The sequence below is a fragment of the Spodoptera frugiperda genome, chromosome 23 (genome assembly GCF_023101765.2).
Source record: "Spodoptera frugiperda isolate SF20-4 chromosome 23, AGI-APGP_CSIRO_Sfru_2.0, whole genome shotgun sequence".
Lineage (NCBI taxonomy): Eukaryota > Metazoa > Arthropoda > Insecta > Lepidoptera > Noctuidae > Spodoptera > Spodoptera frugiperda.
Window position 1 is genome coordinate 293258 of NC_064234.1, and position 19340 is coordinate 312597.

Here is a 19340-nt window from a genome sequence, read left to right on the forward strand (position 1 = left end):
ATCCGAATAAGACACATTAGATACTTACTCGAAAAAACTTAACACATATGAATTGCGTATCCCACATTCGATGCTCTTTTTGCGCAAATTCCAAGAGGATATGCTTAAAATCGAACTATAGTAATCATAAAGTAACAATATAATAAAAGGTGTGGAGTGTAAAATTGCAATAATGCGCAAAATGGCAACAAATTGTTAAGTTGTACCTGCGAGCAGCTGCAACCAATCTTTCTCAGCCGACTACAACAAATTGCCCGAAGCTATAAATGTTTTAGAAGCTTTCTTTCATTCCCGACGTGGCCTTAGAGGAAAAGGAATGAGAATGGTCGAAATTTAAGTTATTGAAAATGCAGTTAGGCCACCTAAAAGTTCTGGCACAGCACTGCGGGCTTTTTTCATCTGCAATTAACATAATTACATTGCTAGAGACTTTTCTCTCTCGTCTGTGAGATGCAGACGAGCTAATGGATATGTTTTAACATACTTAGGTACAAATGTCCCATCTTCAGGATTGGAACGCTAGGCACGCGACGAGACGGGGTGTATAATTAGATTCACCCGTTCCTGTAAATCTTTCTCCTTTTGGAACGTTGTTCATTCAGTATTTATTAAGAAACGAGCAGTTGGAATTAATTTCGCCACGCTACATTTCACATCTATTAACCTTGCCAATTATAACGCTTTGTTACAGTCATTGTAATAATGAGTATTTATTTTACTGAGAAAAAGTACGTTCACACTACAAGCACATAATAATGTACAAGTATTATTAAAAACTATTAAATGACTTTAATGGCTAATTAATATTGTATTAATTCTCATAACTTCTAAGTTTGAGAAAGTTACGTAATGGCTTCCAAGGCTTGGTTTTGCTCGTTTTCAATGCCAATGCCATAATTATTTCGCGTTTACAACATGATTGTGTAGATATACGTACAAAGTCGCATACTAAAGGCTTCTTAACGTAAGATGGCTGACGTCGCTGCTGAGAACCCTCGAGGTTGCTAAGCGTCTCGGAGAGGGTGGTTACGTCACCATTGTTGGTCTTAATTAACGACCTTTTTGTAACAAAAACACTGAATAGAAGATTTATTTATTTATTTAAACGGTACATGTTAATGAACTTATGATCTAGTTTATAGTCCGACAAAACTATATATAATGTCTAAGTTAATTTGAGCTAGTGACATTTAAAGACTATTTACACAAACTTCGATCAACCGTAAGAACCAGTTGATTTAAGTGCGCAAAGTAGAAAAACTAAATGCCACATGCATCCCTACGTTAGACGACTGGTATGAAGGTCGTCAATTTAAATTGGAATTCTCATCTAAAGTGGTTAGAAGTAGAGAAATGTAAGGGGCAAGAGACGATAACGTAATTTGGGTTACAAATGCTATTGTTGGCGAGTTTACAAACGTTGGACGAAACTGCGTTATTCATAGAAGCTTTGTATTGAAACTTTTCTAAGGAACTGGAATGTAAGAATGTTTTACTGTAAGTTCATAAAAAACCTTTTTCAACTTGCGTATCTTGAAGAAACTTTTCCCTAGAGATATTTGTAAACTACCGAAGCAACAGTTACAATCACATGTGTTGTAGCACGCAATTGTTGAACAACCGTTACTGCGTCTAAATTTCATGTGCATAAAGTAATTTTCTTTTATCGCCGTACACCATGACATTCCCGTGTGAAGACCAAGACCAAGAAACTTGCATATAAATCATTCGATTGAACTCGATACCCGTGGACCTCGGTTCCGCGCATTGCTCCAAGGATCTGATTGCACGATGCTTTGCCCAGGTCACTTCACACAATGACACGGATGCAGGCGGCAACTGGACCACGCCACGTCTGAATGTCGCGTGGACTGTTTGTATCAAGTTCGCGAATCGACGCACTCGTTCCGCTTGCATGGCGTCCAGCGGTGACTCACTGCAGATCTGTTCAGTAGCGAATACTGCTAACAAGTCTGCTTCTATAAAAAAAAAAACTTAAGACGAATACTCTACGGAGCATTTTATTTTAATTTAACTCTGTTCCTAACGTCTAAAATCCCCAAAAACTTCGCAGGACGTTCACAAAATGTCAAAAGTATTAAACAAAAAACATTTTATCTACTGGACGACAAGCTTGTATACAGTAGACAGATTTATTAGTCATGCTCTGAAATGAGATACAAACATTTCACAAACGACATTAAAATATTAAATTACAGCAAAGATACTTGCAATGAACTCTACCGTGAGGTCAAACGTTCTTTAGACTTACGACCGTACCTAATAAGGTCACCCTTAATGCAAGTTAATTATAAAATATTAAACGATGTTTTATAAATAATTAATAACTCCATTCCTGGCAGTTGGAGTTAGTGTTAGTATTTAAAATACAAAACGTTCTATTAACACAGATGTTCACAGTTATATAAAGTGAGGCTGTTAATTAACTTTTGTAATGACTGTTATCAAATTTTTGTCTTTCGTCATCATTAAGAATGCTCATATGCATCTACGGTTATTTATTTCATGATCTATTTTTGCTCTATGAAACTAATTTGTTAGAATTCCACCGGGAGAACGTGACTCGTGAAGAATTTAATTCTGAAACCGGTCCCTTGAGATTGCAGCTTGTGAAGTTGCAGTATTTGTACTAGCGCATCACCAATTAGTTTTCAAATTGAATCTTTTAACAACACTGCGGCGAATTATTTTGCATTTTGAATATATTGCAGATGTCTGTCTCGTGTTTACTGGCGTATCTTATGGGTTTCGTGTAATGTCGTACAGTTTACAAATCTTGTTTTTGGTTACACTCTACAATTACTCCCATCGGCACCTGACCTTATTTTGAGTCCGGTTTAACACCTCACGTGCAAGGTCGAACTGGATGATCACGAGTAGCCTGCCATCTATGGCACTCGTCTCACCAGTCGAGAATCAAAGCGCACACAGCCATATGGCGGGCACACCGGTCAAGGGCATCGATCACTTGGAGCAAACACTCGAACACTTCAAAGGAAAATTATCAGCTTTGATAAATAGCGTTTCGTGTAAACGCTATGACCCAGATTGCCAATAAACTGCCAATGAAACTGCGTTAAGTGGTGCACAGAGCACTCGTTCTTGTATCGTTAATCAGTTACGTATTACCCCGTTAAGGTCTTAAATGTAGTTTGACGTTGCAATGCCGCAACAACTGTTTCACGGGCTCTAAATGTTTAAGAAATGTTATGATTTTTCCAATCACGTCCCCAGGTGATTGAGAAGCAATTTGCTATTGATTTCAAATTGGCACAGCTGCCTTCTCACTCCGGCGGTTTGATTTCCCGCTCATTAACAAGATCAGTAACTTCAAACACGGGCAAAATGAAAATTCAATCGTGTCATGCGCAGCCCTTGATAGCTGCGAGGCAAGTAAAATTAAATTACCAGTTAACTTTATTTGCGTAGGTTCGGCTGGACAGGATATTGCTGTCTGAACAACTTAATGGACTTGTTTTAACACTGATTTTAGCTAACAGCTCTATTCCAGTAAAGTGAATTCCAAACGAAAAGCTTTAGTATGTTTATTACATAGGATGACAGCAAATTTTATCGTTTGTGCCGTCTTCTTAAGAAATGTCCAATATTTCTTCATGAAGATTTAACATAATGTTTACGAACTTTAGATTTTAACATTCCTAATGATATCTTATATTTCACACATTAACGAAAACTGTACAACTTTCTATATTTTTAACTTTTTAGACATTCAGACTATTCACCGTAAAAGTGTATTGTATGGGCAAGGTAGTCGTGTTTTTATAATGTATTTAATTCTCACGGTTGAGCATTTACACTATATTAGCATTTAAACAATGTTTTATTTAAGTATACATACAAGTCTGTTTTCGTATCAAACTGCTCAATGTACGCGATACATTTAGAAGTAATCCGATCAGAGGTCGTATGCTTCTTCACACATCTGACGATTCTCTAGAAAGAGTTTGCAAGTATTCGGATTTTCGGGTCGTGTTAAAAACAAACAAACAAGATATTGATAATAATCTACATTGCTCGTAATCTTGTAAAAATGAATGTAAACGTTGGCAGAACAAAGTATTTGTTGCTTGGCTTTATGCAACTCGTTTACATAATCATGAATTTTATTTGTTTCAAGATCATCATGTAAATGTTTGCAAATACTAAATGCAAATAAAGCTAGCGGCAAATCTGTTGTTGCATCTGCGGAGATCGTTCTGCGTATCCGATCAATCCTTGCTCATTGTGCTGCACGTTGCACGCAATTGAATCGTCCAAGCACAACAGATTGCCAATTTAAGATCATTATGGCCTCAATAGAATTACACTTTTCGTAATGACTTCAACAAGGTCAAAAAGCCATTAACTTCTCGTACTTAAAACATGCAAAAGAAACTTGTGGCATTTTTAATTAAGACCCATCCTTACTCAAAAACTTAATTTTAAACAGTTTCGACAAATTTTCATTTAATATTCATATTTCCATTAAAATGTCAGTAAAGATAATTGCTTCCCTTGAAGCGTGACTTGGAAAGCTGCACGGTTTTATCTACATCGATTAATATGGGATCCAAGCATCAAGTACATCGTCATTCCTCGCTATCTTGATGCGAACTTGTTTTTATTCGAATTCGCTGTCCACAGCTGCACGGCTGGTAATCTAGTGTGGGCTGTACAATTATAACGATTCCATGTTATGTCTGCCTGCTTGTGTAAAAATGGTAATAGAGAAAGGCACATGTGTATTGTTGGGTTTTTAACATCAGTTCATGTGGCGACGCACGGCGCGCCCGCGCCCCTCCGGTCGTCGGCATCGCCCGATTATTTGGTAGTAATGGTAGTTCCATCCGCGCCCGTCTCGGATATTGACGTGTTTACGATAAGATTTTCCTCTGAAGTTGCTTTCAGTTGAGTACTTGAAACTTAAGTGTGGAATTGTTGTGCAGTTGTTTGTTTGTTTAAGACTATCTGAGTTGATGGCATAGACGATAGTCTGACTGCTTCTGTTCTATAAACTTTCAGGTAAGTTGCCAAGTCAACTTTATTTATTTTATTTGTTTATTTTAAGCATCACTTAAATTAATATTTCGATTGAGAATTAGCATATCATAGTCATATAACATTCGATTTTATTTTTCAATGAAACATGTCAACATAATTTTTGTGTTATCTGATAAAACCGTTTATCACTGTCGACTGTCGAAGCATTTAATTTGAATTGACATATTTATAATTATAATCAAGGTTTTTATTGTGGCGTTTAGGTAAACTGAACTTTGTAAATAAATGGACATTGTAATTTGGATACCTGGCGCTTAGGTAAGCACCACCTGTTGTGCATGCGAATAATGTAAACAAACTAATTAATTTAACAAATAAACACATGTGTTATATCTAAATATTACTTTAGAGTATTCAGTCACGTGTTTGCCACACAGGACATAAGGATGACGTTGCCACAGTGAATACATGGCTAAAAATTACATAGAAAACAATTTCGCAATAATTATGCGCATATAACATCAAGTAATTATTTCTTATGGCATAAACTAGCTCGCGGATGCATAATGCGTTTAATGGGCTGCATAGTTAGCGGTGTGGTTGTGTAAAAGTTTTGCCCTAAACAAGACTTTCCTCGAAAAATCAATGTAATGTAAGTAAGCAATTTAGCATTCGTCGTGTGTAGTCGGAGAGCGAGGGTGGCCTGTATGGGGGAATCAGTGTTTATAGGAACAATAAAACTGTCGGCCACGACAATATTCGCGATGTACCGCGATTATACAAATATTTGAACTTGCCTGGCGTGGCAAGTATTTGCCGATACAGCCTTCACCTTGTCTCTGACTATGCAATTGTGTACTTTGTTTATGGTTACTTGCGATATCCGTGACTGCGGTTCTGTGGATTTATTCAATTTTCAAATGTTGCAGTTTTTTTTTTTTAATCGAAACGTTAAGAATTGTGAACATATTTTCGAATTGAGAATTGCTAAGTTTAGCAATAAAATAATATTTATTAACTAGAAAGTACGTTGAAGATAATAGTTGAACTTTACTACTGTCAGTTGAGCTTACCTACTACTAAAGTACATCAATAAAAGGAAAAAAATATTAAAATAGTTTTAATACACGAAAGAAACTGATGAAACAAAGAGCTTTAACTGAATGAATAATTGTATTGTACGTTTGTTTATTTTTATTCATCACGTGTTAGGAAGTTAGTCGTTTTTATTTTGCCTCCCTTGACAGCCAGACTGATTCATTTAAAGTCCGTTATTCTTGCTTAATTAAGAATTGCTTCCCCTTTAACACATACAAAAGTCCACAGACACATTTATTAACATTTTATTGCTACAGACATTGTTTTTTTTAATCCTCTCATGTTACTTAAATACTGATTAGTACGTCCAATGTCATGTTCAGATGCTTTTATTCGAAAATCAACCTAATAATATTAGTAGTTTAAGTTGTTTTTTGAATAAATAACGTGTATTTATAGGGGTGATATCAGATTGTGTAATGTCATAGGGGTCGTTAAATGGCACGGGGCTTATTGTGCTTGTGGGACAGAGGAGATAGACAGTAAGAAATAATTACGATTTATGGGTCAAAAGCTAATAGACAAATCTCAAGAGTTTGTTCATCTTGTTTGTCCTATGAATTCATTTGTGTTCTATGAAATTAAAAATGTTTTTGTAGTGTTCCTGATTCCTTTTTGGCGTAAAGTTATGAATACAAAAACAATATTAAGTTACTTTTATCAATTTAATGTCTAATGAAACTTTGTTAAGTTCGTGATTTGCCCAAGATAGAAGAATTGAACTGTTTAAGTCTTTGCTAAAGAGCGTAAAATTTCGACAAATATCTCCTGATATTTAGTGAAGCTTAGTTTAGTGAAAATTAGGAAATAAATTCAAATACAAATAATGCCTATTTGTTTTTTACCTTTAGCTCCAAGTTGCGTGTGTTGCCTAAAATATATGTAAAACATTTAATAGGAAAACTTATTAGACACGCGATAAATAATATTGTAGCCATATATGTAAAGTTCACACAGACATACCTACTATAAATATATAGATCGATGATAGACACAGATAATACCAAAACGAATTAATATTCACGATTTTGTTTGGGTATTGTAATTATAATTATCCGTAGCAAATCGAAATATTTGTTTATTTTCCCAGAAGGGATCAGCAAAAGGCCTACACTACTCATACTTTTTGGGAATTACAACATTTTGCAGAAGTTCTATCTCATTAATTTGCGTTTTTGCGTGGTCTTTTCCAATTAGATTAGGATTATCATTTAACAATAACGAGAGATTGAAGTGTATTCCTAAAAATATATCTTCATGTGCAGCTATTTAAGAAAACCCAGTCATTGGATGATTTTCCCCCCTCAAAAAAAGTGTTATTTTCATTATTTATATATATTATATTGTATTTTAAGGTACATAGTACTCAAACTTATAGTTAGTATTAGAGTTGAGTTACTAATTACTGATGCATGACTTAAGTTATGTGCCTATGTATAATGCATTGATACTTTTAATACTATCTGCAAATCTGCATCTCTACACAAACGGGTCTTCCTTCCTCGATTGTCGTGAAAGTTCCGTAGTAGTGGTTCTGCCTAAAACCAGAAACTCACTATGCCAAAGACGAGAGCCCCGGCCTCCGGTATCGCCAGCCAGTTCCTTGGAAAGTGGAACCTGACAATAGCCGGAAAACTGTGGAAACTGGTCAGTGTTGGTTTCACGAATGAAGTTTTTTTTTTATTGCAAATAAGAAGCTGTTAATGGTTAAAATTGCGAATATAATTTGGCAGAAAAGACTATGCTAGATTCTCACTTCTTCTGTTTACAAAAAAAAAAATTAAGCGGATTGCAAGTGCTAATTTGGAAATTGACAATCCTCTAAAAAAAAAGAATAATGCTATCTATACTTATGCCCAAGATTAATAAGTACCTATTTAAAAAATATTGATTATATATGCGTCATGCATATAAACAATTAATGTTATTTTGCACTTTTCCCATTAAGTCTAGTTTACTCACGTAATGTGACTGGGCTGGCACTACACGGAGCCCTGCGTTTCCGGTCCCGCCCTGTCTGATCCGCTAATGGCGAAACGAAAGGGTTACTACAATCGACCCATTGTTGTACTCATCTATACAAGTACACTTGTTTACAATAGACATGTTTTAATACAATAACACGAGAAAGGATAATGCTATCACACATTTTCTTATTGACTGAATCAAATATTTCACTTATGCGCTGTTGATATAGCCAAGTCATGGAATTGCTATTATATTGAGAAACACATAAATTGTTTAAAAACAAAACAAAGACCTCGTATGAGTAAGTCTCTCCTACATTTCTGTAAGTGCAGCGCCCACTTTCCAATTTATTTTGAGAACCATTCGAAGAAATCGTCAGACAAAAGATTAATCGATTGTGAAGATTTTGGGCTTGGCTTTAAATTAAACATATCTGTTTAACATCAGCTCATAAAATGTACATTAAACGTATCGGTGTTTCAGTGTGGCGATGAACGACAAGACATTAGCTGTAAATGTGCCGAGCCCTAGGGGACGAGAGCCAAGCCCCAAGTCCTGTTATGGCCGACATAATAATTTTATGCCTGGCAACAGACACCGATAATAAATAAACTATAGGTTACTAACTAAACAGATTGCTATTGAAAAACTATTTTGGGTATATGTCACTAAAATCACGTTCAATGTTTGTGTGGCAATTAACCTACGGTACTGCTCTGAAAAAACTATTGAAAAATATTCCCTTCCTAACTGCATTTTCGGAGAAATAACCAAGAACGATGATGATCAATATATGTTTGTTTACACGCAGATGTTCACTAGTAGGTAATAACATTTACCTGTATAAAAATACACCAGTCAAAATAAATCAAAAACTATATTCGGCGATGATGTAGTTGCGGTCAATTTACCGGTCCCGGAGTATGGTTTACAAAACACACACATATATAAAAACTTTGCCAAATCATGAATGTGTCTGTGAAGCCGGTGTAACGACCTTGCCTCGTCCACCTATGACACGGAAGGACGTGCCTATTGCACGATTCTAAAATGGCCGCCACTCTATAGTCTCCTGTTGCAATTTGATGTAAGAGTGAATAACAATTCTAGGATATTACGTGAAATTACGTCTGTCGAATGTCGATAGATTATGTAAAAGTATTAAAAGGAAGTAGGTAGCTAAGAAAATCAGTTCAGTTTGTCAATAAAATTGTAGATAGGTATAGACACCTAGTGAGCTTGAGTTATAAAAATAAAGTTAATCTGATTGAGATAGGTTTGTATGTTCTAAACAAATTAGTTTGTTTCATCAAAATAACGTTTTCGTTTTGTTCTCTTTTAAATTCCTCATTTTTATAGAGGTCTTTGCCAGGTACCAATCTGTAATTCAAATCGTGAAGTTGCCAACCATTGCAATCATGAATCAAGTTCTACAACTTATTTTTTCCACACATCTACAAGGCAAGGTCTGTGCTATGTTAGAATGATTTGTTGAACTCATTTTGTGTTCCACATCTGTTATTATTTCTTTTATTTCAACGCACGCTAACCTATCATTTATCTACGACCACGTTACTTAATTATAATATAATATATGTTTCAGCAAAAAATCTGTGTCGGAATTACGCCATGTTTTTCTAACGTCCTGTTTACGTAGATTAAAATAACATTAATTACTTCTGGATCTTTGATGCAGTGCCTCCTGTGTGCTTCGGCAAGTTTTTGCTTAATTAAACCACATTTACAGCTCATTTTTATAGAGGTCATTGGGCGGAATCCGACCAGGTCGCGGACACGAATGAAAATGATATCAAATGAAAGAGTATAAATTTACTTAACATTAGGTATAGTTATTTTTTTAAATCCATGGGGAAAATGGACGAAATTAAGTCGCAACCTTGACATAATTCCCAAATCGCTTAATAGAGCTGAAAATTGGCATAGATATTAACTACTTGATTGTAAACAAAATGTCAAAAATCCCCATCGATTTGACTTTTAGTTAAAGAAATATTCAAGGTCAAAAGGTCAAAGTTACGGTTTTTTCCATTTTTCTCGAAAACGGTAAGTTTTATGAATCAAGTTCTACAACTTATTTTTTCCATTCGTGAGATATCGCACATCTACAAGGCAAGGTCTGTGCTATGTTAGAATGATTTGTTGAACTCATTTTGTGTTCCACATCTGTTATTATTTCTTGTAATTTTGGAGATTTGTGCGTTCAAAGAAACAAACTTTTTAGCTTATACATTAGCTTAATAAGTATTCCGGTGCTGTTTCAATTGCTCTGCTCAGTTCTTATAGACCATTATTATATTGTGTTGGCTATCATCACGCTATGATCTACGACCACGTTACTTAAGACTAAAGAGTTAATTATTATGTTATCGGCTTACTCACGTAATTGTTTGACGAGGAACTCTACTAGTTGCAAGCCATGCTAGAGGCTCATATTCATAGGCAGCATTCCTCGATACACGCGCTGCTTTATTATTTAATTTATAATATAATATATGTTTCAGCAAAAAATCTGTGTCGGAATTACGCCATGTTTTTCTAACGTCCTGTTTACGTAGATTAAAATAACATTAATTACTTCTGGATCTTTGATGCAGTGCCTCCTGTGTGCTTCGGCAAGTTTTTGCATATGAGAGAACTAATTAAACCACATTTACAGCACTATAATTACATAAGTTGAATACCGTACGTAATAAAGTAGAGCAGTAAAAGTGATGAACCATTTTTGTAGAAAATTGTATGATCTACAACTCCGTCGAACATATTTGTACGATAAAACTTACCGTTTTCGAGAAAAATAGAAAAAAACATAAGACTTTGAATATTTTTTTTACCTAAAGTGGGATAGATGGGGATTTTTGACATTTTGTTTATAATGATGTACTTAACGTCTATGCCAATTTTCAGCTCTATGCGAATTATCTTAAAGATATTAATCATGCCGAATAAATAATTATGTTAAAGTTTATTTTTCTCCATACTCCCACATACTTATTCTGAGCGTCGCAGTGGGGAAAATAGAGTTAGTAAATTATATTATTCCTTTATTCCCAGGCCAGAATATTTATTCAGTACGTGTTGCCTAGATGTTGCCAATGTTAAGCGCTGCATGACTTTTTATGCTAAGTTAGTGAGAACCTCCGTTGAATAACGTGGCATGACTGATGACAGAATGTGTTTACTGCAGTGTCAATCAATGGGAAAATGTTTACAAAGTCATTCGAAGAAGAGCTTGTCAATATGTCAACCGCAGAATCTCCCTGACATGTCGCTACCGAACTTTCGACCTTATTTAAGTATATTATTGACGGTTTTATGTTCAGTTTGCCTTCACACCGATTTTGGTATAAAGAATACCATGTCCATAGTCATTGTATCATGCCCCTCGTAAACCGTAAAGGTCCGTTGTAAATTATAATTCGATGTGCAATTACTGCCTTTAAAACCATAGGTAGATAGTTTTATGAGAAGGAATGGGTCCGATCAAATAAATATGTAAGTACAGTACGTACCTATATACTTACATCTAAAAGCATCTTCATAAAACAGCTTAGGTTTTAGATAAAACTATTGAACCAGAAAGTAACCTGTGTCCTACACACGATGACTAATATAAGAAAAAATGGATGATCAAATAAACTTTACCATGCAAATCTATTTTATTTATGACAGAGTTTATAGTAATTTGAATATCGTAAATGGAAACGCCCGCTTCCCTTTAAGGTAGCGATGTCATTCGAATTCTTTTTTTAAACGAAACCAGATAAATTATTGCCTCTACAAAAAAATATTATTTGAGTGTTAACGATGCCGCTTTTGATTGAATATCGTTTCTTTACATTTCCATACTTCTTGCTGCTACATTTGCATTAGATATTGCTTCTAAAGGCATTACGGCAGCCCGAACGATTTAAACACGTATACAAAACAGTAACTTTGATGTATTTTTAAACATTTGTTTTGGACTAAATATTTATTTTCGGAGAAGAGAAAAAGATTTATTTTTACGATAGATACGTTGTACAGTATCACGAACTTAAACACGCGTCTTATTTAATTGTGACTATTCTTATGAAACGTAGGCGTTTTTTCTGATTCGTTCGTAATTTACTTTGATTACTGCTGATTTATAGGTACATTTGTAGGCAGTTGGTTTGGACGCGTTTACAAATTGCCTGCATTAACCCAGATTTAAGTTATGTAGATTTATACGTACAATGATTGAATTAACGCCTAGAGATGGATTCCAGCCAAATACCTGGCATATCTAGTTTGAAGATAATTGAAATCTATTGCGAGCGTATCGATTGATGTCTCCTCTTACTGAGACACCTTTAACGGGATGGGTAACGGACTTTTAGTACGGTAGGAATCGTCAAATTTTATTATGGTACTCAATTCTAAAGGTTATGGCGATGTGTGAGCTAAACTTTCCCACGACATCCATTACATTTTGGCGTAAAATATACGAGTTTTCGTAATGTACGTAAACAATGTTTGTACGAATCCAATAATTATAATAACTTTTATTAGGCTTTAAGTTTTATGTAGAGTTGTAGGAGTTTTATATTATTTCTACAATGGAAACTATTTTTTTCTGTTTATTTTTCGAACGGTACTTCGATATCTGATGGGTATTGAATGACGATGGAAGTGAAAATACTCGCACAGCCCCAGATGGTGACCATTATGGTTAAACCATAAAGATTATTTTCGCTTTTATAACACATTCGTTCTATCTCCGTAAGTTATGGCCCAATAATCCATCAAATAGATACTCAATGATAATATTCGTATCGTAAAACGTTGATGGAATAGTTAAATAAGTACTTTTACCTGAAGGTAGGCCTAGAGGTGAACCTCTAAAAGAAATTCAATGTTTTCTCGCGGAAAAAAAGCGATGTCTACGTGCTCCGTTTCTGGCGTGTCGCAATAAGCCCCTCCAGAATATCAAGTACAGCAATAGACAGCTTGTTTGTATTTTAAACGTGATCTTTAAGAAAGTCGCTCGAGTGGAAACTGACGATGGTAATTTTAATGAGAGCGTGCTTATTACGTTCCTTTATCATTATCATTTCTGCAAGCAACTTAGCATAAGGACTGTTTTATTTATACGCATTATACTTGAGCTATTACTCATCTGTTCGCAGTTCAGCCCACGCATACTTTTTCTAACGCGAGGCAACGACTTTAGACCTTCGCCGTGGCCTTTCTAGATTAATTAACCAGCAACAAGTCTGCTGTACCGACGGTGTAAAAATAAACCTCGGTCTGTTTATCGGTAGGCTCGTAGACGGCGCGTCGCTTACATGATTACCGTGACAAATTGAATAATGAACTCGTATAGGTGGCCGTAGCTTCAGCTCCGTGTTTGAATGGTACGCCTTGATGCCCCCGGCAAATCGCAGTACAATGACCCGGTTCCCGTATCCCCACTGGGCTGCATGTATGGATTGTACGGGTACCATACCCGAGTATGTGCACATTGATACGTATTACAGAAAGGAAATAGCTCTGTGGATGACGACGACATACATTCATTTTGCTTTTTCGTAACAGTAGTAGTAAGTACTTACTTATGTATAAAATTCTTCCACTTCTATTATGGAATTTTACGATATTGTTAACTGTCATTTCCCATCTTATTATTTTGCACAATTGATTATATCACTCAAGTATGTTTGTACCTACATGTATAAGTGGGTGGGTGGGAAGTGTTGTATATTTCTAATATATTGGCATTCTTGCTAAATCTACCGCTGATAACGTATCAAGACCGAGTGGCCAACACTAACGTCAACAGCCGTTTGTTGGAGTATGAGCAATCACATCAATGTTATCGGTCGACGTTTTAAATACTTGCACAATAAAATCTGATATTATATTTTCTATGCCAGATATTGTACTGTTCCAGACGATTTCCACGAAGGCATTGTACCAATAAAATAATTTTACTGCCTTCTGTCACGAATATCGAGTATTGTACCTCCATGGGAAGATATTTCTTTCTGAAACCCTGACGCAAAACGTTTGATTGCACCTAGATACTAGGCAGCATGAATAGGCGAGGCCGAGTGGAGGCCCGGTCATGAGAACAATTCTGTACTCTGTAGCCGCTACACAATACGGCGATAGGTTTTGCTCATTGTTGTTCGTTTCACCATTTGATATTCTTATACCTAACTTTTTACCGAGACCACTTCTCAGCTTTTATGTAGTTGAATGCCTTGTACAAGTATGCAACGTAGTCGGACAAGTATTTTTACGGACGTGAACGCAATGTGAAGCCATAAACCTGTGCTAAAGCCGTGAACTGTGAACCTTATTACATACGTAAGATGTTGTTTGTATAAAATATTTGCATCGCGATTCCATTTAATCGTGCCATCATAATATTCTATAGATGTTTATATGTACTGAGTATTGTTCGTATAACAGTTATTTCAGAATAGACAGTAGATGAATAGGCGACAGCAGGAACAATAGCAATAAGCTCCCTCGAGATTGCGCCAGTGCAGCCGTGCCCAAGGGCCGGCGCACAATAGATGTCAGTCCGCAACACCGCTGCACCGAACTGATTACTGCGCTCCGATCATTTCACCAAGTAACATTCATTACTCAAAGTCTTTTGTTTTGTTACAGAACATGTGATATTAAGTTGCCATGGAAGAGGAGAGCACAGCCTGCCCCGGCGAGGCCGGCCAGCTGACGGTCGACACGCAGACAACTGACGATGTTCCTAGCACTGAAACAAAACCCGAAGGAGACCTCGCCACTAGTGTTGTAAATGTAGATAATAAAGACGAAAGTGATGATAACAAGAATAAATGTAATGGTGAAAACGAAAGTGAAAATAAAAAAGTAGAGAGTAAAGTTAGTGTTGACACAGTAAATACGGAAGGCAAGTGCTCCACGCCACTACCCAAGGAACCTTTCATTGAGCAAGAGCCCGTCGAACCGAGTGATGATGCAAGGTCGTTGGGTGACCTAGATAGCTTGCCAGCAGGAGACGAACTTGCTCTTGGCGCTGCTGGCAGTGACAGCGGAGTAGAAGGCTGTGGTCGTGCGCTCTCTAGTGGCGGTGGGTCCAGGTCGTGCGCTTCTAGTGTAGTCTCATGTGGCTCTGGCTGCGGTTCTGAAAGCTCGTCACTCGCCGGCGCACCACCGCGTCCACGACGTCGCGTCAATGTCAACGTCGCTGAGCCGAAACGAAGCTCACCTGTCAACTCGGCAGCGCCACGACCCGTGACGGCGCCGCGCGGCCCCAACCTGGCCACCCGTGAACGGGCTAGGAGTCGAGAAAAACCAACACCTCCTGAAAAGCCGCGACCGCTGACACCTAAACCACGAATCCGGCCTACAGCTGACTTGCCAAATCTTGTACGTGAGAGCCCTGCGTTACGTGCAAAACCTACCAAAACCTCGACAGCACGGTGCCGGACACCAAACTCGCCGAGTGAAGAGAAGAGATGGCCAGCGAATGGACCGCGGTTGACGACAGTAGCCGACGTTAACGCCACAAGAGCCACAGCCGATAAATATGCGACACTGCCTCGTAGGAGACGTGATGCGGAACCTGATGGCTCTCCTAAACACGAGGGCACTCCTCCCTCATCACGGCGTCCCACCGTCACACGATCGGCTTCTTCGCGCACCACCATCAAGACGCGGGTTCGCATCTACGCAGAGAAGACCTCGCAGACAGTGCTGAACGGCACCGACATCGAGTCAGCACTAGCGGGGATTGTGCCAAATATTGAAAAGTAAGTTGCTTACTAATTAAGCGAAAATCTTTTTGCAAATCTTAATTAATAAATTGTACCGATTTAGTTAATCCAAGGACGTGCCTAATTACTGAAGAATTTGCATGAAAATAGATTGTTATTGAGAAAAAATGTGTTTTAACTTTCCAGCCATGTTGAAGTGTCCCGCTGTCACCGAGGCGTGCAGGCGAGCGCGCGGGATACTGAGGCGGCGCGGCTGGCGAACGCGCTGGCGGCCGCGGCGGAGGAGCGGGAGCGGCGACAGCGGGCCGAGGCACAGCTGGCGGCGGAGCGGGCGGCGCGCCTCGCTGCCATCGCCGAGCTGGACCGCAACTCGCAGAGACTGTTGGAACTCGCTGGCGCTGGTAAGTGCCTATAGCAGTCTTTGTGTAATAATCTCGCAATTATCTGACGTATTTGAATTTTCTTTGCCCTAAAATAGTAGTATTTTATTAGGGTATGGTAAAAAATAAACAAAGGTATTATTTCTACGTTGGATACTAATATGTTATCATATGTCACAGCTTATGTTCAAAAGAATAGATGTTAATATCTCTTACTATAATAGAACATAATGGCATTTGGCTTTTGTGTAAGTAACAATACCCATGTGACATTACACATCGCAAAGGCCTTTGCACAGCGAGCCTGAGATGTGGCATTGTTCTGTGTTCACTTTGTATTAAAACTGGGCCATATATTAATCAAAACTTGAACGTATGTGCTTTCGGTTGCACAAGCCTATCTGGACCAAAAAATTTTCATGAAATAATCTAGGAAAATATTACAGTACGTATTGTTGTTACACTAGCAGTTAATAAGGAAAATATTAAATCAAAACCTCCATAAAACGGTTCATAATTAACATTATACTGGGCAGTTAAAGTCCATATAACTGTTACCAGAAATAGATTATAACTTGCGTGCTTCATAAACAGGAGCGAAATTTGACCTCATTCAATTTAATTCTCGACCCGTTGCAGTTCACTGTTGGACTATGAGCCTTCTTTACATGAGAACACTCTTAGCATGCGGGCTGGAGTTGGAGATTACAGTTTTAAAGGATCAGGTATCTGTGGCCTGCCTAGCGGGTTACCCGGGCTCCGGGTCGAAAAACAGATATAGGAACGGGGTAGTTTTTAGTCAGTAACAGTCTGACACTCTCTTTCGCCTCGCCCAGGGCGGGAGAAGTCATTGGATGTTTTTCCCTCTCAAAAAAAAGGTTTAGGTATATCAGAAAGTACTGAATGCAGTCAATCCTGTTATCCTTTTGTTGGGGCTTACTTATAACACCCGCGGAAATTGTAGGGATGGTGACAAGTCTCTTCCGTCACCACACAGTTACTAAATTCGTTCAAAACCTCAAATTACGACCGCATTTAATAACCTCAGTTAAATAAGGTCGGTGGGTTCAACAGCTTACAAGTTTTTGACTCCAATCAATTCCGGTTCAATTCGTGCGCTAATTAATATACGACCTCTTTATATGTCATGGTGAATGTTGGTAAATATACATAAATCTGGAAATTGTAATTATGTTATTAATTGGCTTTTATAAGGTATTTTCGTTTATGTTTTACTGTATTTTAAGGTTGGTTAGCGACGCTCGTTGCGGCTTTTCCGTGATCTAAAAGATTAAATACTCGTTCGATAAGATAACAAAAAATATAATTTGTTTATTTATTAGTTTTTATCTTCATCTTAAGATTTTATATTTTTTGTATAAGTAAACTGTTTGTTGTAAACTATACAATGTTAAAAACCTATCATGTATTTAGATGTATGCTTTGTTAGTTGCCCTTAAATAGATAAATACATTCTTATGCAACATAATGACATAAACAGACTTAATTCTCACCAATCAACTCATCATCATTTTATTGTTAAATATTTTGCAGGCACTAAAGATCTTGTTATTTTTTGCAAGATTACAAGTTTTGATAAAAAGGTTATCAAAATGCCACACCACCTGTATAAATATTATGTTACAAATATTCGTTGATATCTAGTATTTCAAGGCCAAAGTTCACGATAAATATTCACCGATTTATTCAAAACTCAGCTCGTCCTAGGCTTTTGACAGAAAATCCGTAAAACTAAAGTCAATATGAGGACAATTAACAAAAATATAATGGACGATTGGAAGCTGTCAATTTCAGCTGTGGGTGCTCATTAGTGCTCCACTATAATTAAATACTTTTATAATTACTATCGTGGGACATACTAAATTAACAAAAAATCACGATTTACTGACGTCAATTATTTATGAAGAAAAGCTTTATTAGTTTCGAGTCACAGAGGGGCGCTTCATCATGGGCAGCGTCCGCAGACGCCGCGTAGTATTTTTTTAATTATTTATTTTATACTTTATTGCACGCATACATAAAACACATTTACATTGTAATAGTAATTATTATACCTTATGTAATAGTACTTATTAGAGTACAATGGGCGGTCTTATCACACACGGCGATTTCTTCCAGACAAACTTTAGTAGTAGTTCATTTATAATTACATAAGGATTGTTTTTATTTAATATTTTATACTATCACACGGTTGGTATGCGTGGTAAGTCGTAATATGTCACTACGGGACTATTATACGTCTATTCTTCAGTCACTGCTTTGCGTCACCTGAAAAAAAAGAGGATAGAAAATTATAGCAACTTCTTTATTTATTTAATTACGCAGAAAGTGTTGGAAAATGTGCCATAACATTTAATTCCTTCTCCATCAGGCGCTGGTGCGGGCGCTGACGGCTGTCTCCGCGCGCTGGAGGAACAGCTGCGCTCTGCAGGCGAGCTGGCGGCCAGGCAGAGCGCCGAGATAGACGCGCTGCGGGAACAGTGCAATAAGCTCCACGTTGTAAGTGCACTTTTGTATTCTCCAACCTTACTGTTGTAAAGATTCATTGTGCAGTGTACTCCTAACAAACCTATATTTTAACGACAATAATATTGACTTCAGCCCCTCGTACGCGTTTCAAATGTTTGGGGCAATGGGGTCCCGTGAAAGGAAAAGAACAGCAATAATAATAATTACGACAAAACACTAAATTAAATTTCTACATTTTTGTCAAAGTGAGACATATACAATGATGATGTTTTAATTATGTTTGGCGAACTTATTTATAATTATCAGTTAGATTCGTGACAAGCCACACCGGAGGCTCAATATGTCTCACGTGAGTTTATAAACATGGTGTTTGTGTACAGGAGGCGTGCAGCGCCCGCGAGAGTGCTCGACTGGCCGAAGCTCGGCTGGGCGAGGCGGAGCGCGAGGCGGCCGAGATGCAGGACTTCCTCGCCGCCGAGACTGGCGCGCTCAGCGACTCGCTGCGAGACGCGGAGGCTGAACTCGCCAGGGTTAACGCTGATCTAGAACGAAGGTATAATTGTTACACAATCTTAGAGATGATTTTAAGGAGTTATGCAGCAACTTGCTAAGTCACCGTACTTGGTATGAGTCTTCC

General features: G+C 37.5%; 1 protein-coding gene across 3 annotated transcripts in view; it reads left to right on the forward strand.

The window, feature by feature from the left end:
• Nucleotides 1-19340, forward strand: part of LOC118266793 (uncharacterized) — a 43527-nt gene that overhangs the window by 17478 nt on the left and 6709 nt on the right. For 2 of the 3 annotated variants that reach the window (XM_050703225.1, XM_050703227.1), the window contains exons 2-5: nucleotides 14749-15869; nucleotides 16020-16234; nucleotides 18606-18733; nucleotides 19084-19256. In XM_050703225.1, coding sequence (XP_050559182.1) covers nucleotides 14770-15869; nucleotides 16020-16234; nucleotides 18606-18733; nucleotides 19084-19256 — 1616 coding nt within the window. In that variant the 5' untranslated portion in view covers nucleotides 14749-14769. Of the gene's footprint in view, nucleotides 1-4655; nucleotides 5044-14748; nucleotides 15870-16019; nucleotides 16235-18605; nucleotides 18734-19083; nucleotides 19257-19340 lie in introns of those variants that run through there. The other variant, XM_050703226.1, reaches the window with a different exon arrangement.